Source organism: Lingula anatina, chromosome 4 (assembly GCF_051362555.1).
Source record: "Lingula anatina isolate TDL-2025a chromosome 4, LinAna3.0, whole genome shotgun sequence".
Classification (NCBI taxonomy): domain Eukaryota; kingdom Metazoa; phylum Brachiopoda; class Lingulata; order Lingulida; family Lingulidae; genus Lingula; species Lingula anatina.
Window position 1 is genome coordinate 10,169,965 of NC_141770.1, and position 27,696 is coordinate 10,197,660.

At 36.3% G+C, this 27,696-nt stretch overlaps 2 protein-coding genes across 4 annotated transcripts in view; one reads left to right on the forward strand and one right to left on the reverse strand.

Annotated features, from left to right (window-relative positions):
* LOC106174237 (sacsin) overlaps window positions 1-13,143 on the forward strand; it is a 40,503-nt gene extending 27,360 nt beyond the window's left edge. Inside the window, exon 6 of the mRNA XM_013555687.2 lies at window positions 471-13,143. Within this exon, the coding sequence (XP_013411141.2) occupies window positions 471-11,284 (10,814 nt within the window). The 3' untranslated portion in view covers window positions 11,285-13,143. The remainder of the gene's footprint in view (window positions 1-470) is intronic.
* On the reverse strand, window positions 12,926-27,696 carry LOC106174239 (lipid scramblase CLPTM1L). 3 transcript variants are annotated; one of them, XM_087011552.1, is made up of 19 exons: window positions 27,511-27,540; window positions 24,332-24,390; window positions 23,623-23,779; window positions 23,039-23,139; window positions 22,410-22,590; window positions 21,822-21,952; window positions 21,269-21,341; window positions 20,688-20,805; window positions 20,106-20,200; window positions 19,718-19,802; window positions 19,388-19,491; window positions 18,973-19,038; window positions 18,508-18,558; window positions 16,316-16,398; window positions 15,729-15,763; window positions 15,459-15,514; window positions 15,165-15,209; window positions 14,535-14,650; window positions 12,926-13,883 (listed from the first exon to the last, which is right to left on the reverse strand). In XM_087011552.1, the coding sequence occupies exons 3-19, from the start codon at window positions 23,773-23,775 to the stop codon at window positions 13,808-13,810; spliced, it is 1,569 nt and encodes a 522-aa protein (XP_086867678.1). In that variant the 5' UTR covers window positions 23,776-23,779; window positions 24,332-24,390; window positions 27,511-27,540; the 3' UTR covers window positions 12,926-13,807. The 3 variants fall into 3 exon arrangements, with proteins under 3 accessions (XP_086867678.1, XP_013411143.2, XP_013411146.2); XM_013555689.2 differs by lacking the exons at window positions 24,332-24,390; window positions 27,511-27,540 and adding an exon at window positions 27,554-27,696; XM_013555692.2 differs by lacking the exon at window positions 27,511-27,540 and having other exon boundaries at window positions 24,332-24,400.

The window sequence follows — 27,696 nt, forward strand, 5'->3', positions numbered from 1 at the left end:
AATAAATTATAGAGAAGAAATTGATTATAAAAATAAGGAATAATTGTTTTAGTTGTTGTTCATGTAAAAGGAGGTTCTCAGAAACTCCAGAAATGTGCAGCTCCCAAGTGATTCTCCCGCTATCTTAATTACCCCTGTAATAATGATGACCATGCTGTTTTGTGTCTTGAGCTAACTGTATCAGTTGTTATCTTGCATCTTGAGCCTCACACAGAGTACTCAGGTAAAGGGGGACAATGCCAACTGTTTAATTTTAATGAGCCTGAAAACAGCCTGATGATTTTTAAGATGTAAGAAATTCACTCTCTTGCAAATTGGTTTACTGGTTGAACTTCATGCACCCAAAATACTCCATACAACTGATTTTAAGGTCATTTGAGGTTTATTAGAGCTGTTCATAATTCATGAGACATTACTGTAGTGTTTCTGGATCCTAGTTTAAATATAGGTTTGTTTTATATTAAATTTAGGCAGGAGTGAAACCCAACTGTGTATGCTTGATGAAGAGGGGTTCAGTCAACTTTTACCTGAAGCAGTCCAAGCAAAAAAGTTGAAAAACAACACAGGCCTAGATCCACAAAACAGAGCCTGGCTTGATAAAGTGTGGGGCTACCTGTGCCAGAATTTCCAAGATTTGCAGAGGTTTGAAGGTTTGCCAATTCTTCCAGTTCATCTTAATGATGGAAGGGATGTTCAGTTACATCTGCCAGCAAGATCATCTTCAATTAGCATTCAGCTTGTACAGTACCAAGGTAAAAGCATATGTCTAAATATAAAGAAGCTTCTGCAAACCCTTGATGTGTTTCTTGCAGTTTCAGTGCTTGATAAGGCTGGAAACCACCAAGCAATATTTGATAATCGGGTAGCTCTCCCCTCCCCAGATGGTGTATTACAGTCCTTGTCAAGGCAGTACCAATACAAAGGAAATGAAGTTATAACTGCCTTCAACAAACTTGATGCTTCTGTTAGAAAAGCCTTCAGAAAATTCATATCACAATCTGGTGACATAGGATGCCACAAGGATGTAATGAGGAAGTTTGAAATCTTCCCAATAATTGAAATTGGTTCTCAGTGTAACTCAGCTGAATTTGATGAAAAAGCAAAGATGGACGAAAAACTGCTGGCACTGGATGATGCTAAGGATGCAGTGAAATTGAAATATCTTCCCCAGGTGTCGTTACCTTGGGCCATTATAGATGTTACTTTGCCTGAGTGTGAACATCTTGTGAAGGTCCTTGGCCAGTGTGTCATCCACACACAAGTGTCCATATTCTCCACACATATCCTACCAGAGCTCAAAAAGGGTGGTGTTTTTGCAGAAAGGTACATGAAAGATATTTCATTGTTCATGCTACAGCATTATGAGCTAATCAATGAAAAGGAAATAGCGGAGCAGGTTCAACATCTCCATTGCATTCCAATCAAAAATGGTTTTGCTCTGCCTAGTAAAACTTGCAACCCACAAAGTAGAACTCTCCAAGAGTTATTCAAAGATCAGGATGTCTTTCCACTTAATCCTTTTACTGAGGGCACCATCATTCCACAACTGGTAAAAGTTGGCATGAAAAATGAAGATGATGTGACAGCAGATGATATTTTGACGGCTGTCAAAGATGTTGAGACCAGGGCAGCTACAACAGCAGACCCAACTAGTTGTGAAGTGTTGAAAAGAAAGTCCCAGGCCATTGCCTCTTTCCTTGGGAAGCGACCAGAACTGCTTCAACAGTTTCCCTCATCTATTCCTAACCATAGGTGCCATCTCAAAGGCCTTTTGTTGGACCTTCACTGGTTGCCCATGTGTTGTGAGCCACCCCAAAATATACCATATCCTAGAAGGCTACCTTGGTGGAGGGATACTTGTTTGTTCCAAAAGCCAAGCTCTCTAAAGAAGATGAACAAGGTATCAACATACTTGATAGGTTCTGTGCAGCCACTTTGGGAAGGAATACCAGGGGAAGAAGAAGCTGAAGCCTCAATTGTTAAACATTTCAATATGGACTCCCTACCAGATGTCAGGTCTGTAGTTCAGCAGCTCGCTGTTCTTCAGCAGAATTACAATGAAAAAGAAAAAACATTGTTTGAATTGATGGTAAAGGAGATTTACAACTTTTTGGAACAGCATGCAGAAGCTGCCTTAGCAGAGGTTGATAAGCAGGCTCTCAGCCAGTGGATTTGGCATGGCAATGGGTTTGCTTCTCAAGATCAGGTGCTTTGTTCAGACTCTGCTTTAGACCTCAGGCCGTATATGTACACAGTACCAGATTTCTTTGCAAAAGATCACTTAAAATTCAAAAGTTTAACATCTTTTGAGCCATACCTTGATGTTCTCATGCAGATGAAACAAAAATATGATGGTTTCCAGCAATTTCCACTTGGCATCTTGTCCAACAGTAAAAGTTCAGACCTCAAACTTTCAGTTGAAATTCTGAACCAACTTTCAAAATTTGCAAAAGATGGGGACATTAATCCTGATGAAGTATGTGTCCCAATGCCACTCAGATCTAGAGGACAACTTAGATTTGAGTTTAGCAATAAATGTGTCTTCCTTGATGCAGAGCATATGGACAAAGATGTAACAATTCAGTTAAAAAAAGAAAATGTCCATGTTTTGCACAGAGATATTCCAATTGCAACAGCATATAACTTGAGGGTACCTCCCTTATTGAGATATCTGTTGAAGCCAGAGGATCTGCCATTTGAGGAGTTTGGTCAGGGCCAGTCATTGTGCAGCATTATCAGCAATATTCTAGAGGGCTACCAAGATGGTTTTGCTTTTATAAAGGAGATGATTCAGAATGCTGATGATGCTGGAGCTACAGAGGTTCGATTTTTGTATGATGCACGACAAAACAAAAATTACCGCAAAAGTCTCATTGATGAGGGGATGGCAGAATGTCAGGGACAGGCACTGTGGGTCTACAATGATGCTGTATTTGAGCCTGTTGATTTTAAGCGTATTATTAAAGTTGGTGGTGGAATGAAGAAAGAAGATGCAGCAACCATTGGTAGATTCGGAAAAGGGTTCAATATTGTTTATAACATTACAGACACCCCCAGTTTCATCAGTCAGAATAATTTTGTCATCTTTGACCCAAATGCACATCATTTGGGTAGAGCCATTAAGGACAAAAGCAAGCCAGGTGTGAAAATTGACTTGGATAAGACACGCAATAGAGAGATGATAGCAGATCAACTTGCTCCATTTGAGAACATCTTTCACTGCCAGATAAACAACAGATTCAATGGAACTCTGTTTCGACTTCCACTGAGAACAAAGAAGCAGTCACAAAAAACAGAACTTAAACCAGGAAAACCATACATAAAAAAGAATGTGTTAGATCTTTTTAGGTTGACTATAGAAAGATCAGAATCACTTTTGCTCTTCATTCAGAATGTGGTCAAGTTCTCTTTGTGGTATCTTCCCACAAACGCAAAAGATCCAAGTGATGCTGTTGAGATCTTTATTATTGAGAAACACATACCGAAGAGGTGTATAAAACCAGTTGTCAATTATAAGACAACACTCCCGAAGCCAGCAAAAAAGCTGGATAAAGAGAAACGGCAATTGATCCAGGCAACTAGAATATTGCACGCTGCAAGTAATGCTGTACAGAAAAAAGACCACACAGAACTCAAATGCACGTGCCATTTTCACATTACATGCAGAACTCTGCCCCCTGGTGGAAAGCTTCTTAAGATGGTTCCAAAGGATGAAACCAGAGAGTACTTTTTAACATCCTATATGAGCACAGGGGAGGCCTTCAACCTGGCAGTTGAAGGAAAAATCCAAGGCACACTGCCTGTTGCATCAATAGCTTTACCAGTGCAGTCACATGGAAATAAGCTAGAACCCCTGCCATTGGATCTTAATAAAGGTGCACTGTTCTGTCAGCTCCCGTTGCCTATTTCTACAAACCTTCCAGTGCATGTCAGTGGCACATTCCTCACAACATCCTGTAGAAACCACTTGGTGCAGAGATCAGCAGATGACAGGCAGAATGTAATGGCAGAATGGAATGAAGCATTACTTCGTGAAACTTTGCCTAAAGCCTATATCTTCTTTTTGGAAAAGTGCAAGGAAAATTGCAGCATTGGTAGGGATTTCCATATCCTTTGGCCAGTGGAAGTTGAAAAAATCCCAAAATATTTTTGCATTCATTTTGTACAGACTTTTCACAGGAAGCTGATGGAACTCAATGGACCAAAACTTCTTACAGATGGTCATTGTTGGGGAAATTTCCATGAAATAGTATATCTGGATCCATCATTTCAAGACAAGGTTGGCATAGGGCAAGTTGCCTACAATATACTCAGTTGGTGGGTGAAGAAACAGCCTGGAAACAAAATTGCAGTTCAGTTACCAATGAAAATTGTTGAAGAGTTTAGATCACATGGTCTAGATTTCAGCAATGAATACAGCAGACATCGGTTCTACAAGGAAGTTTTCTTTGCTAACATAGCGGAGATGCAAGCTTTTGCAGAATGGAGAGATACTTTGATGCTCAAGGATGTCCTGCCATCTGTAACCAATGATGAGGAAATGGCAAGCCTTGTAAGAACCCAAAAGTGCATTCCTGTCATGCCATCAGGAAATGTGCTTGAATTACCTGGGAAATTGGTCTGCCAAGAGGGCTCACAAAGCATACTGTACACTGAAGAGGATGAAGTGTTTCCTTTTCAACAATACAAAGAACAGACCTACCATTTACAAAAGTTGGGAATGCGGTACAAAGTGGAAGACATCACTTGGGCTGAAGTATGTCATTGTGCCAAACGAACTCTGTCGATTTCAGAGAGAACCACCAGGATTGCACGTATATTGAATATTTTAAAATTTATTGGATTGAAGAGAACAGGGAATATTGATGTTGATGATAGGGAAAAATGCGAAGTTCAAGAATTGAAGTCTGTACCTTTTTTGCCAATTTTGCAAACTTCCTCAGAATATCCTTTGCCATTGTTTGACCTCAAAGAAAAAAAATCAACCCAAGATATATTGTATGAGGCTCCACAGAAAATGGGACTATTGAAGGATATTGATCTGGTTGGATCAGCAATGCCCATAGTTGATGAAACACTTATCACAAGCAGTGCATGTACACGTGGCCATATTCCTCAAGAGACCTTCCAGTTTATAGGTTGTGTGACAAACCATGGTATTGAAACTATCCGAGTGCAGATGATGGCTGCAATCAATTATTGGTTGAAGGGAATACACCCCGACAAGTTGTCAGGTGCACAGAGGTTGATGTGGAATGTTTATTCATACTTGCAAGAACTGTGCAAACAAGAACAAAAACAGCAAGACATCAGTAGTGCTTTCAAAGGACTCCCAGTTGTGTTGGTAGATGATCACTTTGTCCAACCCAGAGATGTAGTGTTTTCTTTGAAGAACTCTTGTGAACCTTATCTGTTTGCACTACCAAACCAATATAAAACCCAGTTTGAACAGCTTTTCAAATGTCTTGGAGTCCGTCGTCATTTTGATGCTGTTGACTACATCGTTGCTCTAAGAAAATTGTCAGAAACAAAAGTCACTGGTGAAGAAAACACTACTTCAGTCATTAAAAAAGCAGAGGCTGCTGCCAATATGCTTGTTGAACAACTCAAAGAAGAGTCAAAAGACTTACAGATATTAGGGGATATAGTTTTACCAGATATCCATGGAAAATTCCGAAAGGCAAATCAACTGACAATGTGGAGTCCCCATTTGCCTCAGAGAAAAGTTTTATTTCTACACCCTGATATTAGGATACATGGCTATGAATATTTAGGAATTAAGCAACCACATGAAGGAATACTGAGTGAGTACTCGAGCAGTATCCCTTTTGGACAGCAAGTGCAGTTAGAAACAAGCATCACAAGAATCCTTAAAGGTTACAGCCCAGAGGATCTGTTTAAAGAGGTTCTGCAAAATGCTGATGATGCTAGAGCAACTGAGGTGCATTTTGTGCTTGATCAACGCACACACAAATCAGAATGCGTGCCTGGAAAAAACTGGGGAAAGATGCAAGGACCAGCACTTTGCATATTCAACAATGCCCCATTTACTGATTCAGATTTGACAGCAATTGCCACTTTAGGGAGTGACCACTGTGAAATGGAGAACAAGTCCAGAAACCCCTACAAGACAGGGCAGTTTGGGATTGGTTTCAACTCAGTTTACAACATTACTGACACACCATGGATTGTTACCCGTGGGTCTTCTTTTGAAGTCTTGCAGGACCGCCAGGGTAAATATGAGGATATATGTTGTGTGTTTGATCCTCTGCGGAAGTATGTTCCAGGAGCAACAACAGGCTCCCCAGGACAGCTTTTTAACCTGAAGGAACTAGCTGAGGATTACCCAGATGTCAAAAGCTGTTTGTTGGAAGAGCAGTTTGACCTACAAGGAAAAACTCTATTCCGATTACCCTTGAGAAATCCCCCACAAGATGCTTCATGTACAGACCAAGACTTGCCTGCCTGGAAGTCATTAGATATAAGAAAAGTTAAGGATCTGCTGGAGACATTCAAAGCTCAAATGCCACAGATGCTTCTCTTTCTGAAGCATATCAGAAAAATACATGTATCTGAGATACACAGCAGTACAGGAACACTTAAGAATACATTTTCATCCACAAGCGAAGTTACTCGAAATTTCTTCAGTGACTATGACTCATTTCAGGAAAATGTCCAAACAGTGGCAAACCATTTGAAAAACAGAGAATACGGTGCTCTGGACGTGCCTCTCCACAGGGTCACTTACGATCTAACAATACAGACTTTGTTGGATGGCCAACCCCTGGTAGATTCTGCGTGGTCAGTTGTACAGCAATTAGGAGGCAGCTTAGACTCCTCAGGGCAGGGGAGACATGACAAGGAGAGCAGTACCTTACATGGATGGCAGATGGAAGATTTAGATGAACCACCTGGAGATGTTAACAAAAAGTTTGACCTTCTACCCCTTGGAGCTGTTGCTGCATTGAAAGATACAAAGGTACATTGGAAAGTTAAAGCTCAATTGAAGGGTGAGATAGACAGAAGGTTTCCAAAAGATACAGAGGGACAAACATATTCTACTTTTTCTGGGTACAAGACTGAAAGTAGCAAGAAACACACTGACTATCTACGGCAGCATAACTACAGTTATGTTGCTGCCTGTCTTTTGCCATTGCCTGTTGAAACTGAACTCAAAGTGATGCTTAATGGCCATTTTGAGCTGGGATATGAAGATCGGAGGACAATCTCAAATGATGACAAGGCTTCAGGTAGATGGAACAAATATTTACAGGAGCATGTTTTGACTCCATGCTATGTAGAGCTTCTGAAACACATGAGAAATGCATATTTGCCACAATCCAGCTGTCTGTCTACATACAGTACACTCTTCCCAGTTGATCTTTCCAAAGGATCCATGTGGAAACCTTTATCCATCAGTTTTTTCAAAGCTGTTGTGGACCAGCAAGTGCCTCTTCTGCCTGTTCTCAAACCCTGTCGTAGGATAAAAAAAGAGCATACAAACAGACAGGAAAACCAGTTTCAGGTTCTTTGGTTTCCCCCAAGTGGAATCATGAATGGGGAAAGAGCATTTTTCAATACATTATATGTGACCCAGAGGGAGAAAGCTGAAACTTTTGGTTACTGGTGGAAAAATGAGAGAGAAGTAAAGGCACCTGATGTTGTTGAAAAAATTCTTTTAAGATCAGGGTTCAACCTTGTTCATATTAAAGACAGCAGACTGAAGAAAAGTTTTTCAGATGTGGGCTTCAGCATCCCTTGTGTTTCACCAGAGTGTGTCTTAGAATTCTTCAAAACTTTTGGTACCTCCCCAGCCTGTTCAGTAGGAGGTGAACTACCCATGCCACTGAAAGATACCATCTTTGAAGACACAGGGCAGTTGTGTACCTTACTGGAATACCTTTATCAGTGTGACCAATTTTCTCAACAGTTAAATGGTCTTCCTCTCCTTGTGACCAAAGATGGTCTTCTAAGGCTGTTCACCTCGAAAAGGTGTTTCTTTACCAAGCATGATCATCTTCTCCCAGAGTGTTGTTCTTCTTTCATTCACAGTGACTTGAGGGAGTTCTTTGAGGAGAAAAGAATAGAATTGAAACATTGTGACCAACTTCATCATTTCACTGTCTCAGATTTTGCAAAGCTGTTGGCACAGCAAAGGGCCACAGGGGGCAGGTATGGATGTCTTTTCCCTGATGATAAATTTGCCTGTCCCATAAACAGAGATTTTCCAAATGGCCACTGGGTTGCTGAGGTTTGGACATTCCTAAGTGAAGAGTGTACAGGACTGCCACATTTAGCACCTCTTAATGACTGTGCTCTGATTCCAGCTAAAGTTGGTACCAGAGAGATTGTAGTTTGTATCAATAAGGCATATGCTGTGATGAATTTCGTGAAAAACAGAAGTAGGAATATGAAGAATGATGAACAGGAAATGATGCAGATATTAAAATCCCTAAATGTGGCAGTTCTCATGCCAGGTGCTTGTGCTGTTCTGCAAACTATCACAGGGAGTGTGTTCAAGGCCGACACAGTTTTAAAAGTACTTTGTGAGAAATTACAAGAGTCACAACCTCCAAAATTGGACAGCTCAACACAGATTCTCAAATTCTTCTCCAAACGTGTCTCAGCATTAAAGAATATTGGGGGCTGTAAGGAAAAACTTCTTGAGTTACCAGTTTTCATAACTGTGCATGGCAAACTTTTGAAGATAGGAAGGAACCATGTGTACACACTACCTCGTGGCATCCCTCCCATTGAAATGGAGGCTTGGCAGGCTTCAAAAGGGCTTATTTTCTTGCAGCATGATGAAGACTTGGAACCACTCTATGATTTTCTGAACTTCAAGAAACTCACAGTTGTTGAGGTGTATTGTGAATTCATATTCAAGCATTTTGAGTATCTCTCCAAAACAGGCCAAGCACATCATTTGAAATTTTTATACCAATCATACCTTTCAGACAATAATGCAACTGGCGAAAAGAAGGAAATGAAGGATGCTTTGTTAGAAGATTTGACAGAATTACCATTTTTATTTGATAGTAGGGAACAGCGCCAACAAACTGCAAGTCATTTCTACGATCCCTCCAATGAGATATTTCAATCTATGCAGTGCAATTTTCCACCAAGTTGTGTCTCACCATTTGTCACCTGGCAGTGGATTCCTTTTCTTAGAATGATTGGCATGGTGAGTTCTGTAAGCAAGGAGATGTTTGTAGCATATGTGCAAGACGTGGCCAGGACCAAAAATGCTGACAAGTCCAGGATGTTAGTGAGGAATTTGATGTCAAACAAAGAAAGGTGGCCAGCTGAGGATTTTAAATCAATCCTATGTTCTGTCCGAGATATACCATTTGTATGTGCACAGCCTGCCAGTCCATGTTATGTTAACCTGATGAAGCAATATGGCAACAGTTTTATCCCATTGAGATCTTCAGTACCATGTGAACATGAGGCCTTAGTATGGACAAGTGCTAATCTCCTTCCTGGTTGGGCTAATCCATGGAACTACAGTGTTAATTGCAAAGGTTACAATTCTCATGCATTGGCAACAGAACTAGGCATACTGCAGAAACCTACCTTGTCTACGGTTCTGTGTCACATCTCTGCACTGTCTGATAAGTTCCATGCGGGCCAGAAGGGTCCTAGCAGTAGAATGATACCTTCCCATGAACGTAGTGTTGTTTCAAAAGTGATGAAATTGATCTACATGTATTTGAAGGAGAATGGGTTACAAAATGATGACACCAATAGGGCTCTAGGAAACAAGTCAGTTATCTTGGTGGATGACCATAAACGATTTGCCAAGCCGAATAGGGTTGTGCTGAATATGTATGAAGACAAGGCAGTGCCATCACATTTGTACAAAGCCCCTTCAGAATTTGGAGAATTCTTCACACTATTTTCCTGTCTTGGCTGCACAAAGAACCCCTCTGTTGGACAGTATGCAGCTGTCTTGGATGACCTTCATGAACTGTATAAGGGCATAGACATGACCATGAATCCAAACTTCATGCAGAAAGCATATAAAGCTGTCAGGGAATTATTTAACACCATGGCCATTTATCCTTATCAAGTGAATTCATTGCATAGCCTCTATTTGCCAAGTAAGTCAAGTTTGCTGCTACCGAGCCAAAGGCTGGTGTATATCAACTCCCCAAGGCTCACAGACAGAACCCACACCTTATGCCAGCATGAAGAATTTTTGATTGACCTGAATGAATGTGGAATTCGGAGCCATAATTTTGAAGATCTGCTAAACAAATTACCAAAAATACTGCAGCCCAAACATCTTACTAGTGTTGTCGAGGAGCAATTGGTTCAAAGTTGTGGTGGGCCAGAACAACTTTTGGCACAGGAAATACAGCAAAGGATCTCCTCAATAATGTTTGCAAAGGCCATTGAAAGGATAGCACGTCATCAGTGGTACATGGTTGGGCATATCACCCAGGATAATGATGAGAAGTCCATTCACAACATTCCTATCATTCTTGGCAAGGTGAAGGTCATTGGAAAGGGTGAAATACAGACATGCCTCAAATACAAAGCAGAGGAATTAGAAGGAAGTCTGAAATCCCAAAGCTGTTTTGTCCAAATGAACACAGCCACTTCTTCCTCATCTACAATAATTTATATCAGAGAGGCAAGGACAGATGATAAGGTTTACTTCACAGTAGCAGATGTCATCAATAGACTTTTACCTGATATCCATCTGAACAGTTCCATTCTGTATGTGGTTCCCATCTTGAAATGTAAAGAAGAAGACATTCATAAGGAGTTGGACAGTCTTGATGTCCGGGAACTTCATGACAGTGCTGAGCATCACCAGCAGCAGGGCAGATTAAAAACCCTCCCAGCTCTAGGAACCCAAGTTCCAGGAAATGTTGCCAAGGCATTGGTTCCAGTTAACAGAGAACTTGAAGGTCACGAATATGTGGCTATTGTCTCTGCTTCCATTGGAGATAGTGGGCAGTCAGAGGCCGACCAGAACATTGAAGATAGTGGGCCGTCGGAGTCAGCCGAGAATGTTGAAGATGATGGAGAGATGGAATCTGGACCTGAACAGGTGTATGTGTATGGTCAGGTGAAAGGTGACTCATTTGGTCAAGTAAAAGTTGACATTGGAAGGGAGACTAATAGGGAGATTCAACTGGACAATATTCGACTGTTTCCTCAATCAGTAGGACAAAAGCCATTCAGCAAAAAAAGTGGTTTGAAACGCCCTGGAAATTTAGAGGGATCTTCCCCTCATGAAATCGGTCCAAAACGACCGCGCAATGAAAATTAATGGGTCCCTCAGAAAACTTTCATTCCAAAAAATTTACTGCCGCTTGTGTTTTAAAGGGATAACAAAAAAGGACTTTCCAGCGGGAAACAACAATTTTCCCTTACTAACCAATGGTTAAGGAATCCATTCCAGAATTCAAAGTTCCTATTTTTTCCTTCTTAAGATAGTATTACAGAGGATAGATAGCCATCAGTGATGGTCACGTGGTTTGATGACAAGCACAGAATTACAAAATAATTGCATTAACCACAGTTTTGATGGTAAAATAGAATTTATCATACTTCTTTGAGTTGTTTATATGTATATATTGTGAAATATGGAATTCATACGAAGAGTTGTTATCCCTTTAACAATTAAGACGATGAATATTGATTTTTCCATCAAGAAACAATATACTGTTCTTAATGATCCATCCAGTATGTTGTAATTTAACTGCTCTTTGTAGAGATGACATTCAAGAAATATGACCTAGAATTCTGTGCGTTTTGACATGTCATATTATAAAAATCTTGTATCTTATGGAATCGGTTTCAAAACATAATTTTGTATGTTTGCAACTCGGTTACATGTATGTTTAAGAATTCATAACATTCATTTTATACAAAGAGATTTGAGATAAAAAAGTTAATGCAAGTTTAATAATGATCTTGCTCACTTCCCAAGGTTGGACAATTTCATTTCATCAGTTTACCATGAGGATAGTGAAAGTTAAAGACAAGATTTAGTTTTTACTCTTTTGCAAAAATTTTGTATCCACACATAAAATGTTGAATACTTCAGTGGTCTCTTCGCCACAACAGATATATTAGTTCCCTATATTAGGCGAGGCCAAAAAAGGAGGCTTGGTGTAGATTTGTATATTCCGCACTGTGTGACAGACACACTAGGATAAATTCTGCTGCCATTCCAACATTAACTTACTACCTGTTTGCCCCTGTCACATAAAAATAATATTGTGAATGTGCTTTTGAATTCTTTCTTCATGAAGTCATGTTAGGCCAGATGAAATTGTTGAGTATTTTAACAGGTGGCGACTCTCTATAAACAGGACAATTTTTTTGGTTTCAAAAATATGTTTGAAAATAGCTTAGAAAAAATTTTGGGGGAATAAATGTCAAATCGACAGTGTGTGCAATTTAAGAGCATAAATACAACAGTATTAAGGTTTTTCCCAGGGTAAATTGTGAATTTTTGTCAACTTACCAAAATCAGTACCTAATGCATTTCATCATTTGAAAAAAAAAATTCATTGAAAAAACAATTTTTTTTTATTTCCATAAAATTAATGTTGGTCACACTTGTTAATCAACCGATCAATTTTGTCTGGCCATAATTTATGTGACAGCACATACATGTTTATACCTGTAGGCCTAATATTAGTTATTATTGCATGCTGGTCAGTTTTTCAAATTTAATTTCTTTTACCATTTTGTTCCCGTTTATATACTGGTGTAGTTATATACTGATCAAGTATAATTAAAGGGGGTTTAGTTTCAGAAAGGACATAAAAAAATTCTCAATTTCATAATCATTTCAGCATTTTGATTACAGCTTATCATTTATATAAGTCATAGATTTCAGTCATACTAACAACTAGGCTAGTAAAATTAATAATAATATACAGAAATAACAAAACAAAAATGACTGTACCTCTGTTTATTATATCACCTAGAAGCACAGCAATGACAATAAATATTGATACCAATTAAGTCAGTGACTTGGTTTTCCTGAAATAATCCCAAACCGTAAAATTCTGAATAATACATATTACTCTCATGAAACCATTTAGGTGTGGCAATTATGACAGGTTTTATAACAGGTAATCATTCAAAAAAGGTGATTAGACCAAAAAAAAACAATTGACTACTGTAGTTAGCGATATCATTTTAGCAACCTAAGTCAAGCCCAAAAACATACTTTTTGTGACACAGCCCTCTAGATAACTTGCAAAAGTCAGGCAAATTGATGAAGTATCCCTCACCCACAATGAAACAGCAGTTTATTTCATGGAAAGTTTGAACCTATGAAGTAGTTATTAATACAGTAAAGGGGTAAAGCAGAGGTTTGATGTAAGAATGTAAAGACATCTAAAGGTAGAAAGAGTACAGAATAGGAGAGACTGATGACAGAACTATGAGATCAAATGTTCCCGTGTGAAAATTACTTAAAGGCGTACATGTACAACACTGTGCACAAGATCTTCATTTATATAATAACAAAAACTGTCAGCAGAAGAAATTTGTTTGTCTCCATTTTCATGACCATAGTGACTCAAAAACTAAAAAATGAAGAGTAAACAACAGTTCTGATAATTTTGTCGTATGTCTTTTGGATATGGTATATCTTGATGATTGAGAGAACTGATGAATTCAAGGAAATGATTTTTATTTGCTTTATAAATGTTAATGGTTCATTATGTGCCTTTATCAACCAGCTGTAACTCTTCTATATATTATATTGCTGTGAACACAACCTTAAGGCAATATGCATTCACAAGAATTATTGCTCTTCATTTTTCTACAACTATTTAGTTTTTTTCTCATCTTCCTCAAAAGACTGTCCGTATTCATTCACCCTGGTCTTGTCTACAGGATACAGCCTTAAATAGGAAAATTCAAAATTTAAGGACATGAAAAACATACATTTTCTAGACATTTTTTTTTCAGACAAAGTTAAATGGATAACTGACACCCAATTTCCCACACAATAAAACCACTGAGTACTTCATTTAGCTGTCACTGTCTGGGGCCAGGGGCCTGTTTTACGAAGGAAACTGGTCTAAATTTCATGACAAAATTTTAGCCCCCTTTGGCCCAGGATTACTCAGTAGTAGTCCAACTGAATGAAATATTGCACATGCTTTCATAACAAAAGACATGGCTAATATTTTAAACCAATACATACAGTTCAGTTAAGTAAAATATAGACCAAATTGAGGACTTAAGGTTTTTACCAATTTATCTTAAACTGAAATATAGACCAAATTGTGGACTAAAGGTTTATACCAATTTTCAGACTGAAGGTCTTTGTGTCAATGGCCCAAATCTATGACAGAGCTACTGATACAAACAATTTTTCATAGAAATATGTAACTAAATGATTTATTAATTGCAAAACAACTGAATTAAGAAAACTAGATTTATTTCACTACCCACTCTAATAATAGTTCTCATAATAAGCCGAAAGAAGCAAACTGATTTAAGAGATGATAAATAAATAGGCAAAAGCATTGCCTTTCTTTTTAACTCACCATCTTTGGTATAAATAAACAACGAAGACCAGGTCATCTCTAAAACAGGCTAGTCTGTGTGCAGTAGGCATGGTAATGATGAAGGCAAATATGTCATCTATGAAGGTATTAAAAGCCTACAAAAAATACAGGTTAAAATATGTAGCATTTTATAAAATCTGTTTAAACAACTACATAATTACAACATATTTACTGTGATATTTATCAGCCTCTGGGCTCAGGTTTAAAGTTTCATTTTCTTTGTTGGTTTTATTTTATATACAATTTCACTCAAACATTCTTGCACACTTGGATACTTGAAAATTCCATGATAAATTTTCTCTAACCAAGGGTCAAAATATGTGTTATCTTTTATTCTTTGCAATTTTCACGAGTCCAACTGATAAAAACCCACAAACTTCAAATTTCTCAGTAATTCCAAAAATTTATTTTAATTCATTCACAATTCATCCTTTGCCATTACTAACAAATTAAAAAGATACCTACTGACAGGAGTCCTAAATGCTTTTTGATTTTTTTTAAATGTCTTCCAAAAAATTACTAGCAAAATATTCTGGAGGATATTTGGACAAAGACGAAAAAGTTTATTAAGATTTACAGCAAAAATTACCATAAATCTTGTTTCCTTACCTTATACATAAAAGCACGCCAGGGTAAATGGGCTACAGATTTTAACTGTAAAACACAATCATGAAAACATCCAGTCAAATAAAATAACTTTTTCCTTCTATTTGCAAACAAATAAACTATTTTCACAGATTTTATCTGAAAATTGTTGTTAGCACAGATACGAACATTTGCTGTCAAAACCAATAATTTCCCTACATACAATTTTAATACAAATTCAAATAAATAGCCATTGAGCAACATTTTACCTAATATACTGTGCAGCACTCAGAACTTTACTCTTCATTTTAGTCTTACCTTATAGTTTACAAAAAGTTGAGGCAGCATGAATAAAAACCCAAAGGCATATACACCTAAAGACAAAAAAAAATTCAATTTATTATGTTCCACAATGCCAAAAATGCACACAATTAAAGAGGCAGTAATTCAATATCAGCCACTGATATTCAAATTTAATGCATAAAGTTAAACAGCACTTTAAAAAATACAACACAAAATTCAGACACAGCCCCATAAAAGGGTAAATCAAAGAAATTTTATCCACATCTCTTCATCTTGAACACTTACCATTAACCAAACTTTGGATGCACCATGAGTACCAACTGAAATTGAACGAATAAAATTATAATAAGTCTCAAGTTGCCAATGGCACACAGAGGAAAGTTATCAATAATAAATATTTCACTAACATGTATTTCTAGCTTGTTTTACATACTTTAACATTTATACCCAACATCACCTTCACCTTACACTGTTTCAAACAAAAAGACCAAAAGCCAGATTCATTTTAAAGAATCTAAGTGTGATCTGTATTTTCTATACATTATTCGCTGCTCATCTTGTTTGAATTTCTAAAAAATGCACAGATAAGTCTCATATTGCTTCTAAATTGCAAGACTAATTCTTATGACACTAAAATAACCATTCACAATTAAAAAAGCAATTACGTGGACAATTTAATGATTAAAAAAATAATTTAATTCAGTAAACTAGAAAGCATGGAAACATAGTGAACCCTTTTACTAACTTTTCAAACTTCTGAATAACCATTTAAAGAATTACAAGCAACGCATTTTTAATTGTTCGGGGGATGGGGGGTTATTAATTCACGTTGTTTGACTCTGTTGAGTATTTATATATATATGAAAGCTCACCTTTTGTGTGGAACATATATCAGGGAGTACCCTGCCCCACCAATACACAATGGGTATAAGAGATAAGATAAATATTTCATGGCCTGGAAATAAAACAATACTTAACTAGAGGATCAGAGAGGCGATACCGCCTCCGGATATTGTACCACCAGCTGGAGTAAGCGCATTCGAATGGAACCACCACCCCCCCCCCCCAAAAAAAGGGACACCACAACCAGTCTTGTCCTTGACAAGCTCTATGCAATAAACAAGAATTTTCAAAATATGCAAAAAAAAAAAAAAGAAGAAAAAACATAACATAAAAATGGTCCAATCAAGCGGATTTTCCAATTGGCCTGTATTTTCCTAACATTGATCACTCCTGTGATTTTCTAGACAATAGGCCTATTGGTTTTCCTTGAAATGTGTTATCAGTGTTGCATATATGCTGACAAAAGAGAAAACCTAAGGGCAACACTGAGCATATCTCTGCTAGTTTTGAAGATATGAGGGGCAAGAAAATATGCAAAGGTCAGTTCATGGTCTATGATTTCCTATTCAAGTTAAATAGTAACTATGGGTATCTCCTTGCTAATTTTGGAGATAAAGAGGCCAGAAAACATGCAAAGTACAGTTCATCATAAAAAGTAGCTCAAAGGTCAATTTCAAGGTCACAGTTAGATTGCCAGTATATGACTTCCTGTTCAGGTTCAATAGTAACTATGGGTATATCTCTGCGAGTTTTCGAGATATAAGGGAGATAATTTTTGCAAAGTTCAGTTCATGGTGAAAAGTAGGTCAAAGGTCAATTTCAAGGTCACAGTTAGATTATCAGTATATGACTTCCTATTCAAGTTCAATAGTAACTAAGGGCTTATCTCTGCTAATTTTTGAGTAATTCACATTTTATTTTCACCACTGAATTTTGGATGTTGAACTTTTTGATATAGTGCAATGCCTAAGCCGTATCAAAAACAAAAAAAATGGACACCACCCCCAGTGTTGCCCTTGACAAGTTCTACAAAATGCAAAAAACAAGAGGTCTCTAGCATTAACGGTTCCAGAATTAGAGAGAATTTTCAGTTTCGGCATCTAATGGCCGCTACTACCATGAAAATGCACCGATTGACCCCAAACTCACGAAAATGAAAGATGACCCTAAGGGTAACACCTGCTCATAATATTATAGGTAAGATATGTTTCGTTTCTAAATATCGGCTGAAATAAAAATTTTCTAGCAAAAAATTCCCATTTTTAGAAAATTTTGGCCTGTTTGACGTTGAAATAAAGGTCAAAGGTCAAATCCAAGGGCATATTTGAAATCCTCACATATGACTTTTGGTCAGCCATCTGTAGTAATTTTTCCCATAATTCCATCGGTCTGGGAGATATTTAGCATTGAATTTTCAAAATTTTTGACAAGGGTGCATTTCAAAGAGCGTCATGCCCAGGTCAATGCACCAACTGAGACAAAAAAACCTGGGGGTTCAAGTTGAGATTATATGTGACCTAAATCCAAGAGATGGGGACACAGGTCCTTGCGGTCTAGGAGGAGAAGCGGTAACGGTGACTCGTATCCCACGTCATCCTGCGGAGCCGCAGGAGCCGGCGGAGCCGCAGGAGCCGGCGGAGCCGGCGGAGCTGTACGAGACGGGTCGGGACTAAAACCATGAGTACCGCCAGCGTACACGCTGGTGGTACTAATTACTTTGATAAACAAAGGTTTGGGAAGAGGACGGAAGAGGGGGATGAGAGATTATTGCCCTAGAAATGAGCTGGTCTGCACAATCACGGATGGATTGGATAATGGTTAATAACAAGAAATTAAGTATAAATATTGGACAATGTCAAAGATGTGAGCATATAAAAAGGGCAATGAGAAATACATTACTGGAATTTTGAATCTAGGATCACAGCATGATAGCCCTTATTTGTGTTGAAAATGTGAATCATAAGAAAAAATAGTAAACTGGCAACAACAGTTTACAGGTCAAAAAGTTTTTCACTTGGTTTAATTAAATATAATTACATATGCAAATGCAATATCCAGGCAAAAGGTCCTTTAATACCTTTAATATAAAAAGCTACATCTGAAAATCATGTTTTAGAACATACTATCTAGAAAATGTAGTTGGATTTCAAACAAAAATAGATATGCAGTATATGTATATCTGTATGGCACCAAAATTCACATGTAACCATGCATACTATACCTCAGAATCAAAAGCTGCTGTTTCTTTTTCTTTTTCTGAGGTGGCTCCAAGCTGTAACATATGAAAGCAGTGGAGTTTATACAATACTATATATACTGGATGTGGATAATCTATCATGATAAATATATTCAACTCCAAACATATCCCTCCCCTGGATACTTAGATATAAAAAGTATTGTAAGTGAATGAAAGGCACGCTGTGCAAGTAAGACTTTTCTTACAGCAAAAAGTGAAAGAAATCCATGAAATTTCAGCAATTTTGCCTTTATTACAGTGGTGTAGTACCTTCCAAAACCAATGAGAAATTTACATCAAAAACCTGTAGTTAGGTGCTTAGTGTCCAAGTTTTACCATTACACATGAAAATCACCAGTCTCCATCTCGATCCTCAATCTGAACATGGCTCAAATCTAGAAACTTTGAAATCACAGTTTATACTGTGACCCTTATGCTTGTCCAACTCACCTGGAAAGTTGGTTTCCACCGGTTCCATAAAATCTGTACTTTAAATGCCTTAGTAACTTTCCACATCTACAATAAATAAACAAATATGTAAATAACATTTTCTTGAGTGATTGAACAAACAGCTGAATAGACAAACATGAATATCTGGGATATAATGAAATATCTTGTAATTGGTAAAAATGTCATTTTTTACTTTTAAATAATGAAAAAGAGAAAAGTTATCATTCAAGCATTTTTTTTTCTTTAGTCATATTGCCTTATACTGGAAATCAGAATTTAAAGATGTCTTTTGAAAACAAACTTTAAAAAGTTTTAAATTCATATCTTAACAATGCATTTAATATACATTCTAACATTATCTAATAATTTTATTTAGAAGATAAATAATTCAGTGAGTGTTTTTTTTTTTTCGTACCTCTATTATTGTACCAATGCCTGCAGGAATTAAAACCAGTAAACTTGTTTCTTCATCCATTAGATACAGAAATATGATGAATGTGCTTATACTTCGCCACAGGACTAAAAATCAACGAGAGAAAAGGTGAAAGAAACTTTCAAGTTAAACTAAAATGTATGTTATTATTACCTGGAATTGCAGTAGGCTAAAAACTTTTCTGTTAAAGTTAAAACCAGCCTCCAGTCTACAATCAAGAATTACCCAAATATGGTATTTTGTTAAGTTAAGAAACGGGCCATATTAACACTAAAAAATTATTTTGTAAACCTCTTCATAAAAAGTGCTTACCTGCACGCCCCGACAGCCCTACCATTGTGTCCCTGTTTCTCCAGTAACTGATGTCATTTTTGAAGGCAAGAAAATCAAACAGTAACTGGAAGGGGAATGAAGGTCATATCAACTAGGGTAAGTACACCCAGAAATCCAAACAAAGTTGATTAATCCTATAAAGGTTTCTTGGGAGTAGCTAAAAATGACAAATTGTGAAAGAATAACAAATACCAAAAAAGGTGAGGTGGTTGAAATTTGTCAACTGAGAGTCTGATTTTAAAAAAATAAACTTCACCTTGAATAATCCAACTAATACGAGTTGCAATAAACATATTTTATCAAACATTTCTCTTTTATTTTTAATCTTTTATTTTTTTCTCAAAAAAAAAAAGGAGGATCTACTCACATGGAATGCTGCCACAATAAAGGTGAGTGCTAAAAAATAGAAGTTAGTGTCTGCAAATATACCCTTTACTTCATCTGTATCCTTCTCTGAAAATCCTATAAAAGGGATTAAACAACATCAATTATTGACCCCAATTATTGACCCTTTAATATGGCAAGTTAGTAATTTATTTTACCCATGGTGAACACTTTGGTTGATGAACCTTTCTTGTTATGATTAAAATCCATGGGCAAAATCATTTTATTAAGAACATTTGTTACAGCTTTTGTCATTATTATTTGCAGATTATTTTTTTTTAAATATCAATTGAATGAAAAATATAGAAGTAAAAAATACCTCGTTTACAAAACTCCCACCAAAATTTGAATATTAAAGACATGGATGATTTTAGTGGCTTAACCATGTGTTTTTGTCTGTGATATTTTACTCAATTTCATTTCTTTTCAAAACTGAGAGCAACGGTACAATCGGAATATATAGCCAAACTTAGTTCCTTAATTTAGAAAATTCTCTTTACAATGTGCAGTTTCAGCCCCCCCCCCCCCTCCAAAAAAAAAAAAAAATTATATTCATGTTCTATACCTAAAGCATGCAGACTATTCATTGATTCCTCCAGGTGGAGCCACATTCTGAGTTTTCCAACTGAGATAGGAAAGTAGTTGATGGTGAGAGGCATCTCCTTGGAACTTGCATTCACCACCTGGAGAAAAATGTCATACATTTTTGTCATAAATATGCTACAAAGCGATTCAATTTTTACAGTATCTTTATTATTTAAAACAAATTATCTAAGCTTCTGTCAAACCTATGCACTTATTCCACTAGTACTTAAAATATTAAAACAGACTTCTAAATGTACACAAGAGTAATGTATGTATTATTAAATGAATCTTCATTAAAACATCTGTATTTCTAGGCCAAGGCCTTTCTAAAAAGGAAATCTTATTATCATTATCAAAATTCAATTGTGATGGAAAAACCAAGTTATGTCAGGGCAATAATTGTCCTTGTTTGAAAAATTTATCTTACCTATGCAAACTGTGATATCTCATTAACAAAATCAAGTTTTAGATAGGAAATATTCAACATTTCTTTTTAAAGAAAAGCTAGCTAAAAATACTCATTACAGCAAATTCTTTTCTTAATTTTCACATTTATATTACCAAAATATCTTTGATCCTAAATCCCAATTGGTCAATGTATAAAAGAGGAAGATAGTCACCATTTGGGGAAACCCTGAAAAACAAGAAAAGGTTTGAATAAACGACATCAAATCCTCTACCCCAAGTACCCTTCTCAAATTAAGTTCAAGAGAGTTAACAAGGTGTTAATTCATTTTCATTTCCCTTACTTTTTTAATGTATTTTTCCCTTACTTTTTTAATGTACAAAAAGAGGTGAAAAAAATATATTAAAATAGAATTTATAGGAAAATGGAAATACTGCTGTGTGTTATAACTAATTTAAAAAAACTGTATATAAATAAATATATTATATTTATATTATAAATCACTAGTCCATAGTATCGAATTTAACAAACCAGTTCTATGTAAGACAAATACCTAGAACCTTGTGTATTCAAAATGTGTCCAAATAGTGTGATTCTGACTGATCATGCATGTGCATTCATGTCCATGCAAGCAAAATAAGACCTACACATCCGTGCATGCGTGCGTGCATGCGGGTGCAAGTGTGTGTACATTCAAACATGTCCTACCTGAGTATTTTGTAAATCTCTCCTGGGATGCCCATCCTATCAAATGCTATGTCATCATTCATGACATTAACTGTTAGTTTTTTCCTCCAGTGGGTCTGAGTTTTGCCAACTATCCTTGTATTAGGCAGTGCCTGAGTCAGATACAGATAGATATAACAATTACAATAAATATGATTTTAGAGAAATTTCTGTAAACAATAAATATCAGTCACATCTAAACTTCAAAATCTTCAAACATAAAAGTTGCACAGTCATATTTATCTAAATTTTTTCCATTCTAGTCTTGGAGAGAAAAAAAAAAACACTTCCTTTATGTCTGCCACCTTTAGCTTCAACAATCTTTCACATTCAATTTTTCCCTTCATTTGAATGTTGTTTTTCAAAGAAAATATTTTGAAAATATTGTAATAAAAGCATTTCCATATTATTTATTTGTGCTTTGTAACCTTAAGATATGTCAATAATGCACAAAACGGACAAAATGAAGGCACACGAAAGACTAACACTTTCACATATCAGACCATGTGGCCAAACCAATATTAAGCAATTCTAATGTAATACCATCAATTATAATTGAAAGATTACTACCTCTTCTGCACTGCCCATTAGATTAAAAGTTTCTGCCTTTGGCACAGCATAAGTGGTCAACCTGCTGGACGCCAGCACTGTCCAGGGTCCAAAGGGGGACTGACCCCTGCGGCACACTAGGGCATGGACGTATAGTGTGCCATTATTCCTGGTCTTCGCAGGGAGAGTGACATTGAAAGTTCTGAAGAATAAGGTCTAATATTAAAGAGATTTTTAGCAACTTGGGCCAAATTTACTGGCTTCTGAGCCAATATCATGCAATAATGAAGTTACGCCATCAACTTTAATGAGATTTGTGCAAACAGGTAGGCAAACATATAACACACACACACGAAATGATTTGGCATTTCTGTCTACTTTTTACAGCAATTTTTACAGCAAAAGTCACATTGGAAGTTTTTTTAAATGTAACATTTTATGATCATTGTGCTGCTGTACTGCAATACGTTAGATGAAAGACTATTCACTGAATTTTCTAGTACTTGCCAATGGGGAGCACATGATATATAATTATGTATTTTGCAGATAAGTATAAAAACAACTTTTAAAAAAATACATTTAACATATCTTTAAAACTTTATTTATGAATTACCATCTTTATTACTCTAAACATACATGATAATACTAACTTTTCAATATTCTCACTTGGATCAAAGTCGTCCAACTTCCATAACAACTTGGCATTCTTCTCTGAGGTAAGAGTTTCTTTCAATGATGTATAAATCCTTAACTACAAAAGAAGGTGGGAAATTTATAATTGTATCAAATATTATGACAAATTTATTACTAATTTCAAAGTATTAAAACTGATGCTAATAACCAGCAATTTTTAAAATATTTTTCTCTTTTTCCTACGGCTTTCCTCCATTACTGATGAGAACACAGTTAAATAAAGAAGAGAAATAGTGATCATTATTTTGATAGTCTGTGTAACCTTACCCTTTTGAAGCATTATAAAATTCATCTTTGGCATTTATTTCTACCACAAATATACACATGTACATGTATCAAGATTCTTTAGCAGATGTGTTTAAGTGACACGAGGAGCTTTCAACCACTCGTCAAATTGGGCATGAAACAGCAGTTATTAACAAATGTAAAAAAAAATAATAATTAAAAAAAACATAGCTCACATTTGACCTATAAAAAGCACTAACCATAAAAAATTTCTCAGTGAGTGTTCAACCTGAAATTCATATAAATATTACATTACCTCTAACTGTGGCTTTTGAGCAAGGTATGACTTGATGCAGTTACTTTTTGGTGGGCATGGTGTAGGAAAAAAGATCCCATAAATTGTCCAGATGGAATGTCCAACGTAAGCCAGAAAAAGGCCAGATATTAAAAATGTGAAAGAGGGTTTCATTATCCTGAAATAACAACAATAATAATCTATTTAACAATAACAATAAAAATACATGTCACATGTTGGCATGTGGAACGGCAGTTTTTGCTTAATAATAAACTAATAAAATAAAGAATCTAAGAAAAAGAAAAAAAAAAGCTATGACATTACCTTTAATTTTAGAGGTAATATCAAAGATACAAAAGTACAAAATTCTGGATAAAAAGACCTTTCAGAAGATGTAACTTGGGTTTATATCCCAATTTTTTTTTATATTTTTTTTTTTTTCTGATATCACTACCTCATAACACCAACACTGGATAAAAACTCTGGTGCCCAATTCGTGAACTGATACAAAATGACTTTATCTGTTAATTATATGCTTCAAAGTGCGATGGGGGAATGCGCTATATTGCGCAATTCAGGGACACCGCTATGTACAGGTGTAGTACTATGGCATCGGCCAACAATGCAACATACAAATCGGCCCCATATAAGTACAGTAAATATACAAATGTCCACCAACAACAAATTATTTTTTAATTCATTTTTTAATTACACGCGGATCTTTTCTTACTTCAATGGGGGCAGAATACGTCATGAGTGACAAATTATCAACTGCAACAGCTTAAAATATATAGATTTCACCCCTGTGAAGTTGATTCCTGGTTCCTTATTCCTTATTCGGTTACTTATTCAAATGTGAAGTTGGTTACTTATTCCCGGTTCCTTATTCGGTTACTTATTCAACTTTTTTATGTTTTTTTATGATTTTGATGCTAGAATACCTGTTTCATCATACTAGCACCCCCTCTTCATCTAGATGACGCCCTAAAATTGTTAAATATACCAATAAAAACACAAAATATAACCCATTCCTTATTCAAAAGTCCTGTTACTTATTCGGTTACTTATTCCTTATTCGGTTACTTATTCCTTATTCGGTTACTTATTCAACTTTTTTATGTTTTTTTATGATTTTGATGCTAAAATACCTGTTTCATCATACTAGCACCCCCTCTTCATCTAGATGACACCCTAAATTGTTAAATATACCAATAAAAACACAAAATATAACCCATTCCTTATTCAAAAGTCCTGTTACTTATTCGGTTACTTATTCCTTATTCGGTTACTTTTTTCCAAGGAGCTTAGGCTCTGACGTCATTGTGACAATGATCATCCGTGGACTTGCTGCCTGCTGATTGGTACACTATGACATGATTCCCATTTAAATCCATAAAATATGAGATCAAAAAAGCACTTAAAGACTAACTATATAAATCCAATGATGCCCATTTTTACTATGACGCCAGAGCCCAAACCTCGCTTTGAAAGGGGATTACCCACCCACATGACTAACTATAAACCCACAATAAAATCCAAAAGACAAAAGGAGATGAATTTAGGAAATTCTTTGTAATTCAACTTCAGGTTGATTAACAGTATTTTGAAGAGACAAGAATATACAAGCAGTAGATGAATTAGAAGGGTGTGAGAAATTAAGTGTATAAACTGCAAATAAGGCTATGTTACAATAGTAAAATTGATAAATAAACAGTATTTAATCAAGGGAAGACATAAAACCGGTTTTAATTATTGATTAAAACGGAAATTGATGGCAGGTGACTATGAAAGGAGAGGTAGTATAAACCTGTTGATGATTAAATTAACTAGGCTATAGTCTGTTTGACGAAACCTTGCTGTCTTTAGAAGCGCAACACTCTATATGAATGTATTCATAAGTTCAAAATTCAACTTTTATTGGAGTTTGAATGGGAGAGTGCATGTTGAGCAGAAAATATGGGCATAAGTTTGATATCAAGTATTGCAATTTTCCCTTCCTGTCATCTTTAGACTTTGAAATATCCTAGACTCTCAGTTCTTATACTGCTAATACGATGTAATCTCAAGATTCAGAAAGTATTTGTTTATTAAAATCTGTTGAGGATGAGAGCAGTTGGTGCCCAAAAAACAACCCGGCAAGTTTTCGTCAAACAGACTATAGGCCTCTATGTCAGGGGAGAGACACGATTTTGGCGCCAAAATTTAGCTTTGAATAAGGAATCGAATAAGTAACAGAGATGTAGCGCTCGGCTAAATGCAATGAGAGTGAAATTTTCTCTACTGGCGGATGGGGCTCCATCTTGAAAATGATGTGACACTTGTCTGGTAAAATCGGACCTTCCATTCCCGCTTAAAAAGCAAAAGTCCCGAATAAGTAGGCCTAGGCCTAACCAGGCCTCCAGAAAGTCCGTTTTTGAAAGAATTTCAGATTTTTCCATCCAAATCAACTCACCTGGACCTAATACACGCGCCTGGTTCGAAAAAACCGAACTCCGTACCTTTTGAGGCCTATCTGTCACGTCACCTACATTGAACACGGCTGAGGACACGGGTTTTATATTTGGCCGATTTGATTCCAACTTTTTATAAATCGTAATCTACACTGTATAGAGAGGGCCAATGCAGCCATTTTGAGAGCGCTGGCATTTTCGCTTAAGTTTTGATTTGGCGCCAAGATTTAGCTTTGAATAAGTAACCGAATAGGCCTAAGAGTAGCCTAAATGGCGGCCGCCTATGGGCGAAATCAAAAGGGCGCCCGTACATTGAAAATATGCACGGTGTAGATTTTCTCGGCTCTAATCTTCCCCGTGCATGCCATCTTAACGGCATTGCACAAATAACATTTTAATCATGATATCTCTCAAGCGGTATGAGGTCAATAATATGGCACACCGCATTCGGACAATTCAATACCTGATTGTAAAATTTTACTGACTGACCTTGACCCCAGATGTAAACAAACACAGCTGGCGATGATCTGTCAAAAAGAACAAAGTAGCCTAGCAATGGATGACGTTTCATGATTAATTCTCTGTCTCGAGAATAGTAAAATAAAGTAACAGGACTTTTGAATAAGTAATGGGTTATATTTTGTGTTTTTATTGGTATATTTAACAATTTTAGGGTGTCATCTAGATGAAGAGGGGGTGCTAGTATGATGAAACAGGTATTCTAGCATCAAAATCATAAAACAACATAAAAAAGTTGAATAAGTAACCGAATAAGGAATAAGTAACCGAATAAGGAATAAGTAACCGAATAAGTAACAGGACTTTTGAATAAGGAATGGGTTATATTTTGTGTTTTTAGTGGTACATTTAACAATTTTAGGGTGTCATCTAGATGAAGAGGGGGTGCTAGTATGATGAAACAGGTATTCTAGCATCAAAATCATAAAACAACATAAAAAAGTTGAATAAGTAACCGAATAAGGAATAAGTAACCGAATAAGTAACAGGACTTTTGAATAAGGAATGGGTTATATTTTGTGTTTTTAGTGGTATATTTAACAATTTTAGGGTGTCATCTAGATGAAGAGGGGGTGCTAGTATGATGAAACAGGTATTTTAGCATCAAAATCATAAAAAAACATAAAAAAGTTGAATAAGTAACCGAATAAGGAATAAGTAACCGAATAAGGAATAAGTAACCGAATAAGTAACAGGACTTTTGAATAAGGAATGGGTTATATTTTGTGTTTTTATTGGTATATTTAACAATTTTAGGGTGTCATCTAGATGAAGAGGGGGTGCTAGTATGATGAAACAGGTATTCTAGCATCAAAATCATAAAAAAACATAAAAAAGTTGAATAAGTAACCGAATAAGGAACCGGGAATAAGTAACCAACTTCACATTTGAATAAGTAACCGAATAAGGAATAAGGAACCAGGAATCAACTTCACCGGGGTATAGATTTCTTGAAAAAGAGCTATCATTTTTATATTTCTTACCTCCTTCACTTCAAGAACACATGTTGAGTGGACACAGTATTTGATAGGTGGCGCAAAGTTAGCATGGAAAACGTTTTAGAATACCTGACTTTTTCTTGTTATCATTTGTTCCACATTACAAAATTACGTTAACTGGTGTGACT